This window comes from Peromyscus maniculatus, chromosome 3 (genome assembly GCF_049852395.1).
Source record: "Peromyscus maniculatus bairdii isolate BWxNUB_F1_BW_parent chromosome 3, HU_Pman_BW_mat_3.1, whole genome shotgun sequence".
Lineage (NCBI taxonomy): Eukaryota > Metazoa > Chordata > Mammalia > Rodentia > Cricetidae > Peromyscus > Peromyscus maniculatus.
The window spans coordinates 15,066,393-15,080,736 of record NC_134854.1 but is presented as its reverse complement, the minus strand read 5'-3'; the positions used below and the strand labels follow the sequence as shown (position 1 = coordinate 15,080,736).

General features: G+C 33.8%; 1 protein-coding gene across 8 annotated transcripts in view; it reads left to right on the top strand.

The window, feature by feature from the left end:
* The window catches only part of Phf14 (PHD finger protein 14), a 146,091-nt gene that overhangs the window by 71,671 nt on the left and 60,076 nt on the right, over positions 1-14,344 (top strand). For all 8 annotated transcript variants that reach the window (XR_013049681.1, XR_013049680.1, XR_006070166.2 and 5 more), the window contains 2 exons: positions 5,234-5,284; positions 5,405-5,526. Coding sequence is in view for 5 of the 8 variants with exons in the window: in XM_076566200.1 (XP_076422315.1) it covers positions 5,234-5,284; positions 5,405-5,526 (173 nt within the window). In the remaining 3 variants the exon portion in view is untranslated. The remainder of the gene's footprint in view (positions 1-5,233; positions 5,285-5,404; positions 5,527-14,344) is intronic.

Below are 14,344 nucleotides of genomic sequence, written 5' to 3'. Positions count from 1 at the left end.
ATCCACACCCCCCAAGTGTCATCCCTGTTGCAATTCCAGCTCTCTCTCCTAACACTTTCTCCCTCTATCCCATCTCCCCCTTCACCTTATTTCAACACCTCTTCCATTTTCTGCTTTCCCCAGCTGCCCCCAGTCCACCTTTAAAATATATTTCCCCCTCCCAGGGAGATCCATACATTCCCCTTAGACCCTTTCTCTTTACCTAACCTCTCTGCGTCTATGGATTGTAGCTTGATTATCATTTACTTAATGGCTAGTGTCCACTTATAAGTGAATACATACCATGTTTGTATTTCTGGATCTGGGTTACCTCACTTGGCATAATTTTTTTCTGCTTCCATCCATTTGCCTGCAAATTTCATGATGTCATTTTTTTAAATAGCTGAGTAATCCACTGTATAAATGTACCACATTTTCTTTATCCATTCTTTATGAGGGACATACAGGTTGTTTCCAGTTTCTGGCTTCTATAAATAAGGCTACAATGAACATGCCTGAGCAAAGTAAGTGTTTGTGTGGTAGGATGGAGCATCCTTTGGGTATATGCCCAAGAATGGTATAGTTGAGTCTTGAGGGAGATTGATTCCAAATTTTTGAACGAACTGCCCTATCGATTTTCATAGTGACTATACAAGTTTGCAATTCCACCAACAATGGAGGAGAGTTCCTCTTGATCCACATCCTTGCCAGTATGAGCTGTCACTTGTGTTATTGATCTTAGCCATTCTGACAGATGTAAGATCGAATCTCAGAGTGGTTTTGATTTGTATTTCCCTGTTGGCTAAAGATATTGAGCATTTCTTTAAGTATTTTTCAGCCACTTGAGTTTTCTCCATTGAGAATTCTGTTTAGAACTGTCCCCCATTTTTTAATTAGATTATTTGTTTTTTTGATATCTAGTTTCTTGAGTTCCTCATACATTTGTATATGAGTCCTCTATCAGATAAAAAATCTTTTCCTACTCTGTAGGCTGCTGTTTAGTCCTATTGTGTCCTTTGCCTTACAGAAGCTTTTCAGTTTCATGAGGTCCCATTTATTAATTAGTGCCTGTGCTATCAGTGTTCTCTTCAGAAAGTCGTCTCATATGCCAATGTGTTCAAGGCTGTCCCCCATTTTCTCTTCTGTTAAATTCAATGGTTTTATGTTCATCTGGTTTTATGTTGAAGTCTTTGATCTACTTGGACTTGAATTTTGTAGAAAGTAATAAGTATGGTTCTATTTGCATTCTTTTACCTGCAGACATCCACTTAAACCAACATCGTTTGTTGAAGATGCTATCTTTTTGCTAGTGTATATTCATGACTTCTTTATAAAAAACTGTAGTATTATAAGACTGAAATGGTGCTGTGGCTGCTGGCTCCGCCCATTTTAGCTTAACAACATGGCGTTTTCCACCAGTTCTGTAAGTCATCAAGTCTCAGAAATAGTGGGTCTAAGCTTTTATCAAAGCAGTGTGTAGCCCAGAAACCTTTTATTTTTTCTTTTTTTTAAATACTAGTAAAGACTAAATCTACCACACAGCGTAATGTGCTGCTGGCAGACACCTCATTACCGCCATACTGCCGGTCAAACGAAAACGCCAGGAATCCGACAGTAGTTCAAACCCGCGTTTTGTGGTGTCTAGCTGCCCTTAGGAGACATGGAGCAGGAACCTGGTTTTGGCTCTGTTTAGAATTGGTTATTAAATATTCTCAGGTTTAAGGTGGAAACTCGAGCCATTGGGCGCCATTTTTTGTTGGAGGGCTTCTCTCCAGGTTCCACCAAGCCCCGAAGTCCCACAATCCACATATAAAATAATTAGTCAGACGCTTATATCACTTATAAACTGTATGGCCGTGGCAAGCTTCTTGCTAACTGTTCTTATATCTTAAATTAACCCATTTCTATAAATCTATACCTTGCCAGTGGCTGGTGGCTTACTGGCGTCTTTACATGCTGCTTGTCCTGGCGGTGGCTACAGTCTCTCTCCCTCCTTCTTCCTGTTTCCCCAATTCTCCTCTCTCCTTGTCCCGCCTATACTTCCTGTCTGGTCACTGGCCATCAGTGTTTTATTTATATAGAGTGATATCCACAGCAGTCTTGCCCACATCTGGTGAGACTATTTTTTCAATGGAAGGTGGTTCTTCCCAAATGACTGTTTTGTGTTCAGTTGATATAAAACTAGTCAGTATAGTAACTGAGCCAAGTTAAGTTACTCAGCTAACGTTGTTTTCTTATACCAATTTTTAAATGAATACATAGTTTGTATTATAGTAAAGATATTAAAACATGAACTTACGTTTAAGAACAGTCTTGTTAATTAAACTTTAGTTAAAACTTTAGAAGATCTGTATATCATGTGAATTTTCATATTTCATCTTTTCCTCATAAGTAATTACTGTTGTAATTGGTAGTTTGTTCCTGTGGACTCATGGACTCAAATGCTGGGTCCTGGTCCCATTCTCCTTTGTACAGCTTTTAGTTCACAGGTGACACTCGGGACTTACTGTAAAGACAGCCTGGTGGTGCTTCTTTCTGAGGGCTGTATTACATAGACATTTTCTTTGCGTTGTTTTTGTGTGGAAAGTATCTTCTTCCTTTTAGGAAAAGAAATTACTTTAGAAGCAAATAAATGAGAGTGTTCATGTCCCTTTTGAAGTTACTTTAAAAATGAAATTTGTACTTTTGGGCATGTTTTCTAATAACTTTAATGTAGCTTGAAAGCTTTCTGACTCTGTTTTTTATTTCTTTATTCTGTGCATCTGGTGACTTTTCATCTTTTACACCCGTGCCTGAGGGCTTTCTGAGACCTGTCCTTTCCTAGTCTTACGTTTCACATGCATCAGCTTTATTTTCTTTGAAGACCTGTGATTTTTATTTTCCATGACTCATAAATTTTTGCATTTTAAATATATTTTTATTATATACACAGTAAATACAGTAGTAACACTGCTTTTACACAGTCTTGACTGAATCCTATGGTTTTCCAGAGAACACTGCTTCTTTTAGTTCATTATTTTGGTGAGGGGAATTAACAAGTTTAATGTGTTTCCTTTTCTTCACATGTGAGTTATTAAGGCAAGGGGCAATCTATAGTTTTCATTTGTTTTATTAATTTAAAAAATTAAGCTTGCATATAAATTAAAGCTTGCATATAAATTAATGAATTTTATTATGGCATTTTATATGTATGATTGTTATTATTGCCCCCACCAGGTCTTTAATTGAGAGAGAATGACATATCCTAGAGTCTACCTTTATTACACTAATATTTTAGCTAATTTTACACAAGTACAAATTAGCCACTTAATAATGTTAAGACTGCATTGTTGAGAATTTGAATAATGTTTTTAGATAAATATTTTTGGATGTTAGTTTAAAAAAACTGCCTATGAAAATGACTAAAAATGAAAATTAAATTCATGGTATTTGGAACCATTCAAATATTTTTGATGTCTGTTTTATCATATTTTTCCAAGTAAATATACTGTGGATGACCAAGAACTGGGTGATCTAAGTGGCTGAGAAAATCATTCAAAGCTAGATGAGTTATAGTTACTTGGCTACCCCTCCCCCCACAATAAGGGTTGTAAAAGTCTTTGAGCATTATGTGCAGAAGTTTGTGGAATTTTAATGAGTGATTTGAGTATTTTCCCTTTAGTTTACCATTCTGAAACCTTTCTGAAATGGCCTGTATATGAAAGTTATGGTAATTAAATGAGTACCAGGAAAGGGAAAAATAATTTAAACTTTTTGCCAAATCTTGTGTTTGAATTACATAGTATAGTGCAGTCATTTATTATTTTCTAATGAACCATTTATAGATTTTTTTTAATTTCTGAACCTTTGGATGGAATAAATATTATATTGCATTTAGTTGGGTATAGAAAGTTGAATATAAAATGGCCCTTACAAGTTTAGAGATGAATATACCTGTTGTAGAAAGCAAAAGGAAAACATGCAAAGAGGTAATCATAAACTGTAGACTTGAGACTTCACTGTCAACAGTTAGAGCTCTTTTGTGTCAATGTCCTTAAAGTTAACATATATAACTTCATATTGCTGTTAAAAGGAAGTGTAATTCAATATGTTGAAATGAAAGAGCCTGCAAATTCTGCATTTTAAACAGGTGCCCATGGACATTAGTGTGCATGGTCAGTGGTTGATCGTTTGAAGAGTGACACACGGCCTTAGTTTAGAAGTAAGAACTTACTTAGTATTAGTAGGGCCTGCATTTGAAGCTCTTTCCTAGATATAATATTCTCTTTTCTTCTTAAATTATTCTATAACGTATTAAAAGATACCAACAGGCAATACAGACATAAATGGCTACATCACTTGTCTTGAATGACTTTAATTGGCTTTTGGTTACTGGCGAGAAATTACGCAGTATGAGATTTATACAAGGCACTGGATATTCTGAAGAACTGAAGCTTTAAGACAGCGTTGATGCATTTAGAAAATTGATGCATATTAGAAAATAGTTCTGTTGAGAATTATTTGGTACTTATGTAACCTTGAAATAAATGTTTTTTTAATCTCAGCTTTAGAATACAATTTAAATAATATAATCTAATAAATCTAAGTGGCACCTCTGTCTCGTCTCTAGAGCAGTGGTCTGCAGATGGGAATTTTAAGTCCAAGTCAGTGTGTGTAAGATGGAGAGTTGAACCATATTGGCTGCAGATACTCTTGTGTTACTTTTAAACATGTAGATGCCTTCCTTCAAATGATGAATGTTGTCCAAAATACAGGTTACACATTTCTTACTAAACTATTTTAGACTTATTTTAACTAAGATTGGGGAATTATGAAGTCTTTTCTTTCCACCTTTTTTATGACTACTTAAGGAATTTTTTTAAATTGCACAAACGTGCGCATAGGTACATGTGTAGGAAAACGATAGGATAATATTCCAGTTTCAGTGTTTTAGTTGTAGAAGTGATTTGTGATAAGATATGAAAAATTAAATGGTCTGAGTAGATTGTAGATATAAGTATGAAATGTTGAAGAAAACTCTTTAGAATAGTTTTGGAAAATTAATTTCTTTTCCTATCAAATACATGTGTATTTTTTTAAGTTAGTATAATTAATGACATAATTTTACCTGCATGCAGTGGAACAATCTAACAGTAATTAGAAACACCGATTTTCCAACTATAACTTAAGCCATAAAAGTTGACAGAGAAAATTTATGTTTATCATGATTTCAACCTTAAGTGTTTTTATGGCTTTTTTTTTTTTTTTTTTCCAGAGAACCAGAGGACGAAAGCGAAGCTTTGTTCCCGAGGAAGAAAAACATGAGGTTCGAATAAGTTAAATTCTCTTTACCTCGTCTGAACATAGGGAAACTTTCTTGCTTGAGTGATTTCCATTTTCCTCCTGGTTAGAATTTGTTTTGTTTACTTCTTTTTTTGCTTGGCAGGAAAGAGTTCCTAGAGAAAGAAGGCAGAGGCAGTCTGTGTTGCAAAAGAAGCCCAAGGCTGAAGACTTAAGGACTGAATGCGCAACTTGCAAAGGAACTGGAGATAATGAGAATCTCGTCAGGTAAATTGAACTCTTAGACTTTGTCTTTAGTGGGTAAAAGTCAAATGCCCATCGTTTTATTTTTTAATAACAGATACAGTAAAAAACAATTACTGAATAAGTCCTTTATAAAATATTAGTTAGTGAGAATGGTCCTTCAGAAAAACATTTTTATCCACTTATTAACCTGCTACACATGCTTATACTCCATACTTAGATATAAATAAGAGTGATAATATGAATTTTGAGCAAGAGAATTCCTCTTTTCTTGAGAATAAGTTGGTAATGCTTTGTATAAAGAAGCTGCAAAAGTGTTTGTCCTGAGTACCCTGTACTAAGATGATGATTTTATCTCATCAGACCACAGAGTTTCTAAAGTCTCTTAGTGTATCATAAAAGTTGATGTTTTTTTCTCATTGGTTATTATAGAGTTTGATTGGCAACAACTTCATTAGCAGTTCCTTATTGTTTTCCAAAATGAATGTGTTAATGCTTCTCTGTTATGAAATAAAGAAAGGTGAAAAGATGGCCTAGGTAGACTTTATTTTTTGTTTGGTTCCCTTCTTTGTTTGTTTTGTTTTGTACTTTTAAAAAATTTGAAGTAGAACATGATGCCTTCCAGGAAGCCCAGCTGATGCTACCCAGTGGCCACTCCTCAGGGTTCACAGACTTCCCATTTTAGCCATTTGCATCCTTGGCTAAAAGAAGAAACTATGAAAGTGCTGAGTACAGTGTGTGTGTGTGTGGGGGGGGGCAGCAACAGATGCTAATACAAAGAGTTAATTGATAGTCCTTCAGAGGACAGTGACACCAAGTTCACACAGCGTGGAAGGGAGCGTTTTCTGAGTTCCTGCAGAAAGTGTGTTAACAATTCTATATTCAGTTACCTGGGGACAAAGAAAGGCAGCATCTCAAAAAGAATAAACAAATTTGACAAAACATATATTTGTATTGTATGGTTTAGAATATTTACTTTTAAAATGCTTTCATGTATTTCAGTCACTAAGAATATCTTGTTTGTGTTAATTCAAAAATATAAGTCATCAAATATAAAATAGAAAGTTATTAGGGTTTTTTTCTTTTTACTGAACATCTTTAGAAAGTAAAAATTGCATTGAAGAAGTAAAAAGTTAGAAAACTCTTATTAGCTAATATTTCTTAGAAGCAATTAATATCCCTTCTAGGAATTTCTAAAGATTAAATCCATTTACAACTAAGTTCTTCTAAGTTTAAGAAATATACAGGGATACTTGTCTTCCCATTATAATTTTTGAAGATTATAAAAAGTGATATCTTAAGCATAAATACAACATCGTGTGTAAATAAAACTATGAACATTTTCTAATGACAGCCTCATATAATTAACAAAATTCAATCAAAGATAATTCCCTAGGTGCTGGAGGTAACGTTGAAGAGCTTGATTAGTTTGAAATTATACAAGATTTAGTGCTCGTGACTGTCCTGTAACTATTTGAACCTATATACAAGACTATCTTTTTTTTTTTTTTTAAGAGATATTACATTGATTCTCATTCATTTACTATGGGATCACTAGATTTTTACTGGGATATATTATTTTTTGGACATATTTAAATTAGAAATGAATCCAATTTTTATTTCAAAAAGTACTTTATTCTAGTTCATTTCCAAACCACCATGTTTTTATTGTCATTTAAAAAATAAATTTCATCTTTCTTCTACACTTGATAAGATTTTTTGACTTCTTTCTTTCTTCCTTCCTTCCTTCCTTCCTTCCTTCCTTCCTTCCTTCCTTCCTTCCTTCCTTCCTTCCTTCCTTCCTTCCTTTCTTTCTTTTTTGTTTTGGTTTTTCGAGACAGGGTTTCTCTGTGTAGCTTTGCACCTTTTCTGGAACTCACTCTGTAGCCCAGGCTAGCCTTGAACTCACAGAGATCCGCCTACCTCTGCCTCCCGACTGCTGGAATTAAAGGCGTGCACCACCACTGCCCGGGCCTGTATTACCCTTTCTTATTTATTGGCTTTCTCTTACTAAATTTTTATTCCTAATCACATTATTGCAATATGCAGTATCTGGAATTTTGTCAGTCTTTTGGAAGGTAAAAATATTTTTGTTACTGATGATAAAGGATAGCTTTTTTGGTTTACTTTATTAAGAGATAGCAGCATAAATTACCTGTAAAACTTTAAAGAAATTAATAAAGAAGCAATTAAGATGTTTTCATTAATATTTTTGTGGTTAACATGGGTATGATGTAATATCACAAGTGTTTTTAGTTGTAATGTTACCTTTCTTGTAAAAGTATTTTCCTTTTAGGCACTAGTGTTCTTGGATTGAAATTTTTATGTAGAATTAATTTTATACTTAATATTTGTCAGTTTGCCTGGCATCTCGTTATTTTGTAATTGGCACCATTATTGTTTGAAAAATCCTTCCTCCAAAAATCATATTTTTATGATCACATTATACTTTTATCATGCTTACATACTATTTTAACATATTTATTATTTGCATACATATTTACTTACTTATTTGTAATTGTGGGACTTGAACCCATGATATCATGAATGGTCTTTTAAATATGTGTTTATTGCTGTAAAGATATATTTCAAGGGCAGGGGAGCTAACTAAGTCAGTAGAGTACCTGCCATACTAACACAAAGAAATCTAAGTTGGATTCCCAGTATTCAAAAAAAGCTGAGTGTGTGGGTGTGTAGGCTTTTGCATTTAATCTTTTGATAGGGAGGAAGAGACAGGCAGCTCTTGGGGCTCACTGGCCTGCTGCTATAGCTTTATCAGGGAACTTCAGATCTCAGTACAAAACATTGTCTCAAGTAAATAAACAAGTAAATATAAACCAAAGTAGATAGCAGATAGCTCCTGAAGAACAGCTCTCAAGGTTGGCTTCTGGCTTCCATATCTGTACCTGCATACACATGTGCATTCACACACATACAAACACACATGCACCACTCCAGCATACACACGTGAAATATATTTCAGTGCTTCATTAGACATATGTTATATTCGTTGTATTTTCCTATAGAACCAAGTGCCTTGGGATCATAATATTTTTTTACTGAGTGTAGTTTGTTATTTTCTCAAGTTCCTATGAACTAATATCCATAACTCTGTAGGGTCTGCTGCTTTGAATTTGAAACAATACCTCTTTGTAATTTAGGCTATGCACTAAATTCCCTCACATTTATTTTCCGTCCTCAGTTAAATGTAAATGTTTGAATGTTGAGTTTATATGTATAATTTTTCATATTATTTTATATTTGCAGTTTATCAGTCATTATAATTAGTGGGCAAATTACTTAGCATTTCTATGCTTTAGTTTTCCCTCTATTATAGCTGAGCAGAATCTTACTTTGCTTTAGGAATCTTGTAAATAAGTGCTAACTGGTTGTAAAAGCCTTTCTGTGTAACTACTAAGACAGTAATCTTGTATAGCATTGCAAAGGATGCTTATGTAAGTGAGTGTTGTAATTGGTAAATATGTTTTCAGTAATAAGTACTTCTAAAAATATGCACATACATCAGAAAATATACATACCCTATTTTCGTCTTAAAATCTTTATGGAATATAGGGGACAAAATGAAGTTTATAATTTGTCATTATGTATTTTCTAAAATGACTAGATTAAGGTATTTCTACCAGATGAGAGAAATATGAGAATTATCAAGGTCATAAAAAATATTTTATTTATCCTTAAAATAATCTTATGGAATTTTTTAAAACAATACTTTCATTTTGCCAACTGCTTTTTAAACTTAAAGATTACCTGAGAAATTTCTCATTAAAACCATATTCATTTATGTTCTGAAAAATGTGCAGTTTAAATGCTAATGGCCTATCTGAGGCTTGTTAAAATTATGGTATCTCTCTGGGCATGTATCTGCTTTGATAATAATGTTCTATATTTACCTTGCCCACTTCCCAATAACTAATATACTTTTGTTTCTTTCTATTATGCTCAGAAATACTTGATAAATGAATCATAGAACTTTATAAATTTCATATAGGTATTATCTCTTTTTAATTAAAAATCTATTATAATTGAATCTAAAAGCAAACTGGGTCACAATATAAAAATACATATTTAGTAGGTACATTTCAAAGGCTTATTAACGGAAAATTGCTTTTCAGTAGCTAAAGTATAGTGTACACTTATGAGATAAGGAAAGTAACCTGATATACCCATTCAAGAGTAGATATGTAGTAATCCTTTCTATTTTAAAATATTTGAGTCTTCAAAAGATAAATTTTAGAGCCAAGCAGTTCTGTCTTCTCCATGAGCTTTTTATTTTTACTCTGTTGTTCAATTGAGAACAAGACTGAACTATAAGCCTCATAATTTACATTAGTTATGTAAACACAAAGTGACACCTTTTACTACTGCATGAGAGACAAACCACAAAAGTTTCTGTAAAATTCTCATCTGTGAGTTCTCTTAAGCTGATCATTTTTATTTGATTTTCATATACCCATTAAAAGCATAGAGGATAGAAAATAATCTGACACTATTTCAGTTTTACAACTAATTCTATACTACTAAATGTATGCTGGAATCTCATTTGAGTATGTGACAATTTATATAGATACTGGATCATTTTGGCTCCAAGGTTAGGATGTTAGTTTGATGCCTAAATAGTGCTATCAGCACTTTTATTTCTTTCATGTTTTAAATGTCTTGCTTCTGGATGCTTTTTTCTAAACTAAATTTGATTAAATCATAAACTATTAGGGACACCAGCAAGTATTCATGTATAATAGATTTTTATTTCAAATATTAATCTCTAATGAGTCTGAGTTTTTTAATTTTTAATTACCTTTTTGTCCTAACCAGTGTGCAGGGTTGTAAATTTCCTGTATCATAATTGAGTTTTTCTCTCTGAGATTTGGTTGGACTGATAGTGAAGCTAAATTTGGTTGTCATTTAGTTAGTATTTTCAGAGATAGTTGTCCTTGTTCCCACCTGGTACATATTAGGCAGTTGCCTACTTCTGAATTACACCCTCATCCCTATGCCATGGTCATTCTTTTCATGTCATTTAATATCACTAAACTGGATTACTCAATTTATTTAAATCAAATTATTTAAAAAGTATAATTTACTTTTGTTTCCTTTAAGGAAATATAGAATTACATTTGGTAGAATTGTTAAACTTACTTTGTTTTGATTATAGACTTGCTTCCTTACTGACTTATTAAAAACTTCTAATATAGAAGTTACTATTTTTCTTGGATGACTGTTTATTGTGGTCACTGTGCTGGTGACTAAACACGGGTTTGCTCACTCGAGGCAAAGGCTCTGGGACTCGAGTCAGCCCCAGACTCCCTCATCTTTCTTTTTTGTTGTTTATTTTGAAATAGTCTTACAAAACTGCCTTCTTGCCTGTTTTAACAAATGATGTTAACATTTTGACAACATATTTAATCTTCCCAATTCTTAGGAAAAAAATAGTTGAATATAAAAAGCAAAACACAAGTGTCATAGCAAGATGTTTCTGAAGATGTGTTCCTGTAACTCATAGCCTAAAAACTATCTCCTGTTTAACTCTTGTAACAGGGCTCATATAAAAGGGGAAGAAAAAGCCAGTATTCCAAATCTAGGCTGAATCACAAGGAATTGCTTGCATTTAAACAAAAGTTTGTAATTATGACCTCATTGTGACTTTATTTTCTTGTATTTTTACTTTTTGACTTTGGGGAATGTGCTGTGGGTGTGTTTGAGACAGGGTGGCCTAGGCTGGTCTGGAAATGTAGACCAGATTGGCCTTAAATATGCAGTGATTTTTCTGCCTCTAGTTCCTGTGTGGTGAAATTGACAGGTATGTGCAACTGTGCCCAACAATATTTGATTTTTATGTTGTCTTTATTTTTAAAATAACTTTAGACCATATTTTGAGCAGATTGCTTTCATGTTACTTTATAATTGATTGAATAAGCCTCTTAGAATGGAAGGCAGTTTTCTAGCCACTGTGTCTCATTATTCTAGGACAGTAAAACAAATCAATAAAAATCAGTTAGTTCTTTGATGAGTAAGTAGCTATTTTGTTTAAACACCTCTGTTGGGTTCTGATTTTCATCCTGTAAGTTTTCACCCTCTCACATATTTATTTTGTTTTATTTTATTTTTATTTTTGAAACAGGATCTCTTGCTATATAGCTGTCTGGCTTTTAATAAAAATTGAAGGTTCTTTCTATATTTGCGGAGGCAGTCTTGTGTAATGAGTGACTTATAATCAGTCACTCTGTTGGCTTGAGTACTATGTTTGTTTCTAACTTGGGAACTTCGCCTTCATCTCCTCTTCGTTTCCTTTTCTGTTAAAGCTAGTAGTAGTGCCCCTTGTGTAGGTTGTCAGGAACAATAAGTGTGCTGATTGAACACATGGTTAGGAAATGGTAAGTGGTCCACAGATACTAAGAATCACTATAATAAAACATGGAATTTTTGCATGATCTCACACATTCTATATGTTCATCTTGTTATTTAGCTACCCCATAAGGTAGGCAGTGTTATTGCCACTGCATTGGTCTTGGTGAAAAACTAAGGCACAGAGGCAAGTTAGTTCCCAAAAGTTGTATAAATAAGAAGTAATGAATTCAAACTTGCACCATCTGGCTCCAAATTCCCAAATGCTGGATATTTTACATTTCAGTTCCCTGTTGCTTAAAACTTGCCCAAGCATGTAGCAGAAGCTGTTAATCCTAGCATTTGAGAGTCAGAGGTAAGAGGATCAATATTGGAGACCAATCTGAGTTACATACTCACATAGTGAAACCCTGTCTCCAAAAAAAAAAGGACAAAACAAAAGACTTGGTTTAGATAAATATATTTGTTACAGGCTGACTGATAGTACTCATTTCATGGTGATTTTGAATTTTTTTATTTGATGGCTTACTAGACTGTCTTCATTTTTTTTTTTTCAGTTAAGTGAATGCTAGAACCTTATTCTATTAAGCATGATTTTTTTAATTAAGCAGATTTATTAAAATAATCTAACTACTTATTTTAAAATTTTTATGTCACTGTATTATTCTTTACCTATGCTTTATGTTGAATAAGGATCATAGCAGTAATGATGGGAATAGAGATTTGTCCATGTTTCTCTGAGATACTTGATGTTTGAGAAGCCAGTTACATTTTAGATAACTTTAAGGTACATCACCATTTCCAAAGTCAATGAATATGATTACATTGTACTTATATTGTATTATACACAGTTAAATGTCCCTTGCATACATTCTTAGCTCACATATCTAACACATACATTTAATAGCATCTAATTTATTAAAGTTGTTGTTTGGGAAAATTTTTGATGCTATGTATACTTTCACTTTTTTACTTGTTAGTAACGATAATATGTTCATCTTTAAAAAACATTCTGTGGTTCTTTTAGGAACAATGCACCATTGCTCTAGGCTAAAGTAACCTGAATATAATGGTAAAGTTTAGGGAGGGGAATAATTAGTCACTACTTTGTGCAAAAAAAGTTTATTCAAGCATTTTATGTCACTGTTTTTATTTTGTGAATGAACTTTGTAGATCTGATCTAGCTCACAAATGTTGGTTTCTTAATTATCTGATCTGGAGGGTTATTATTTTAGTAGAGGTGGATCATTTAAATAAGCACAACAGTGTAAGGCAAGAGATTTCAGTCCATTGAAATTCAATAAGCTTAGAAAATGAGACTGTTTTGTATGTACTAATGTTCATGAAATGACAGCTTACCCTGGCCTGAGAAGTTTTATCCCATTAATCTGGTCTTCTCCTGAGTTTGTGTGAAACAGGCTTCCTTTTTTAGAAGACATAATTGCAGAGTTATATGACCATGGGTGATCCTGCTCACCTGTTAAAAATGCCTTCTTGTGTCTGTGCAGATATTTTAGTTAACAAATGGTGCTTTTACATTTCTGCTTAAGGATATTGACTCAACTATAAACCCGACTACCCCCTCCCAACACACACATTTTACCTTCTTCAACTCGTTCTCTAACTTCTTTATATGCCATTAGTATAATCCTAGTTTTCTTGTTTGTGATAGTGATATACATGAATTGGTTGTAGACTAGTAAAACTAGAATGATCACTTTCTTGTTTATTGAAGGACCATCTTCCCTCCAACTCCTCTTCTGCTTTTATCAAGTCAAGTGGCAGTATTTTTAATAATAGTGAAAACAGCATGACACTTATCTGAAAACATTTAGTAACTAGGTGAAAATGTGGGGAGAATGCAAAGGTTACAATGTGCAGATTACAGGATGGAGTTATATTAGTTCCTTGTCTTATTGCCTGACAAAGGCAGTTTAAGGAAGGAAAGTGTGTCTGTTCGTTTGTTGTCTTTCGTTTCAGGGTGTAGTTCTTCTTGGCCGGGGGGGGGGCGTGCTGGCAGAAGCTTGAGGCAGCTGGTACACAGCATCTTTACTAAGAAGAAGAGGGAGAGGAGTGCTTGTGCTCTACTTAGTTTCTTTTTATGTAGTCCAGGATCCCAGCCCAGGGTGGGCAGGTCAAGCCATATCCCTTAACCTACTGTTTCCACACAGTTGTGTCCAGGGATACATCTCCCAGGCATTGCTAGATCTCAGGGTTATATTGAGATTAGTCATCACAGGGTTGTAGCTTATTGGCAGACCCAGGTTTACTCCTCAGCACTCCAGTTAGTGAGCCAGTTAATTTGAAGTTGACCTGTGATGAGGCTCTGCAGGTAGACTATGTAATTTTGAAGAATGCAGATAGTATTTCTGGAAACTTGTCTCATTTTGAGGACATTGTATTACACTATTTGAGCATTGTATTACACTGTTGTCATATTTGTATGCTGTGGGGCTTTCTGTTGTGTTTGAGAGTACCT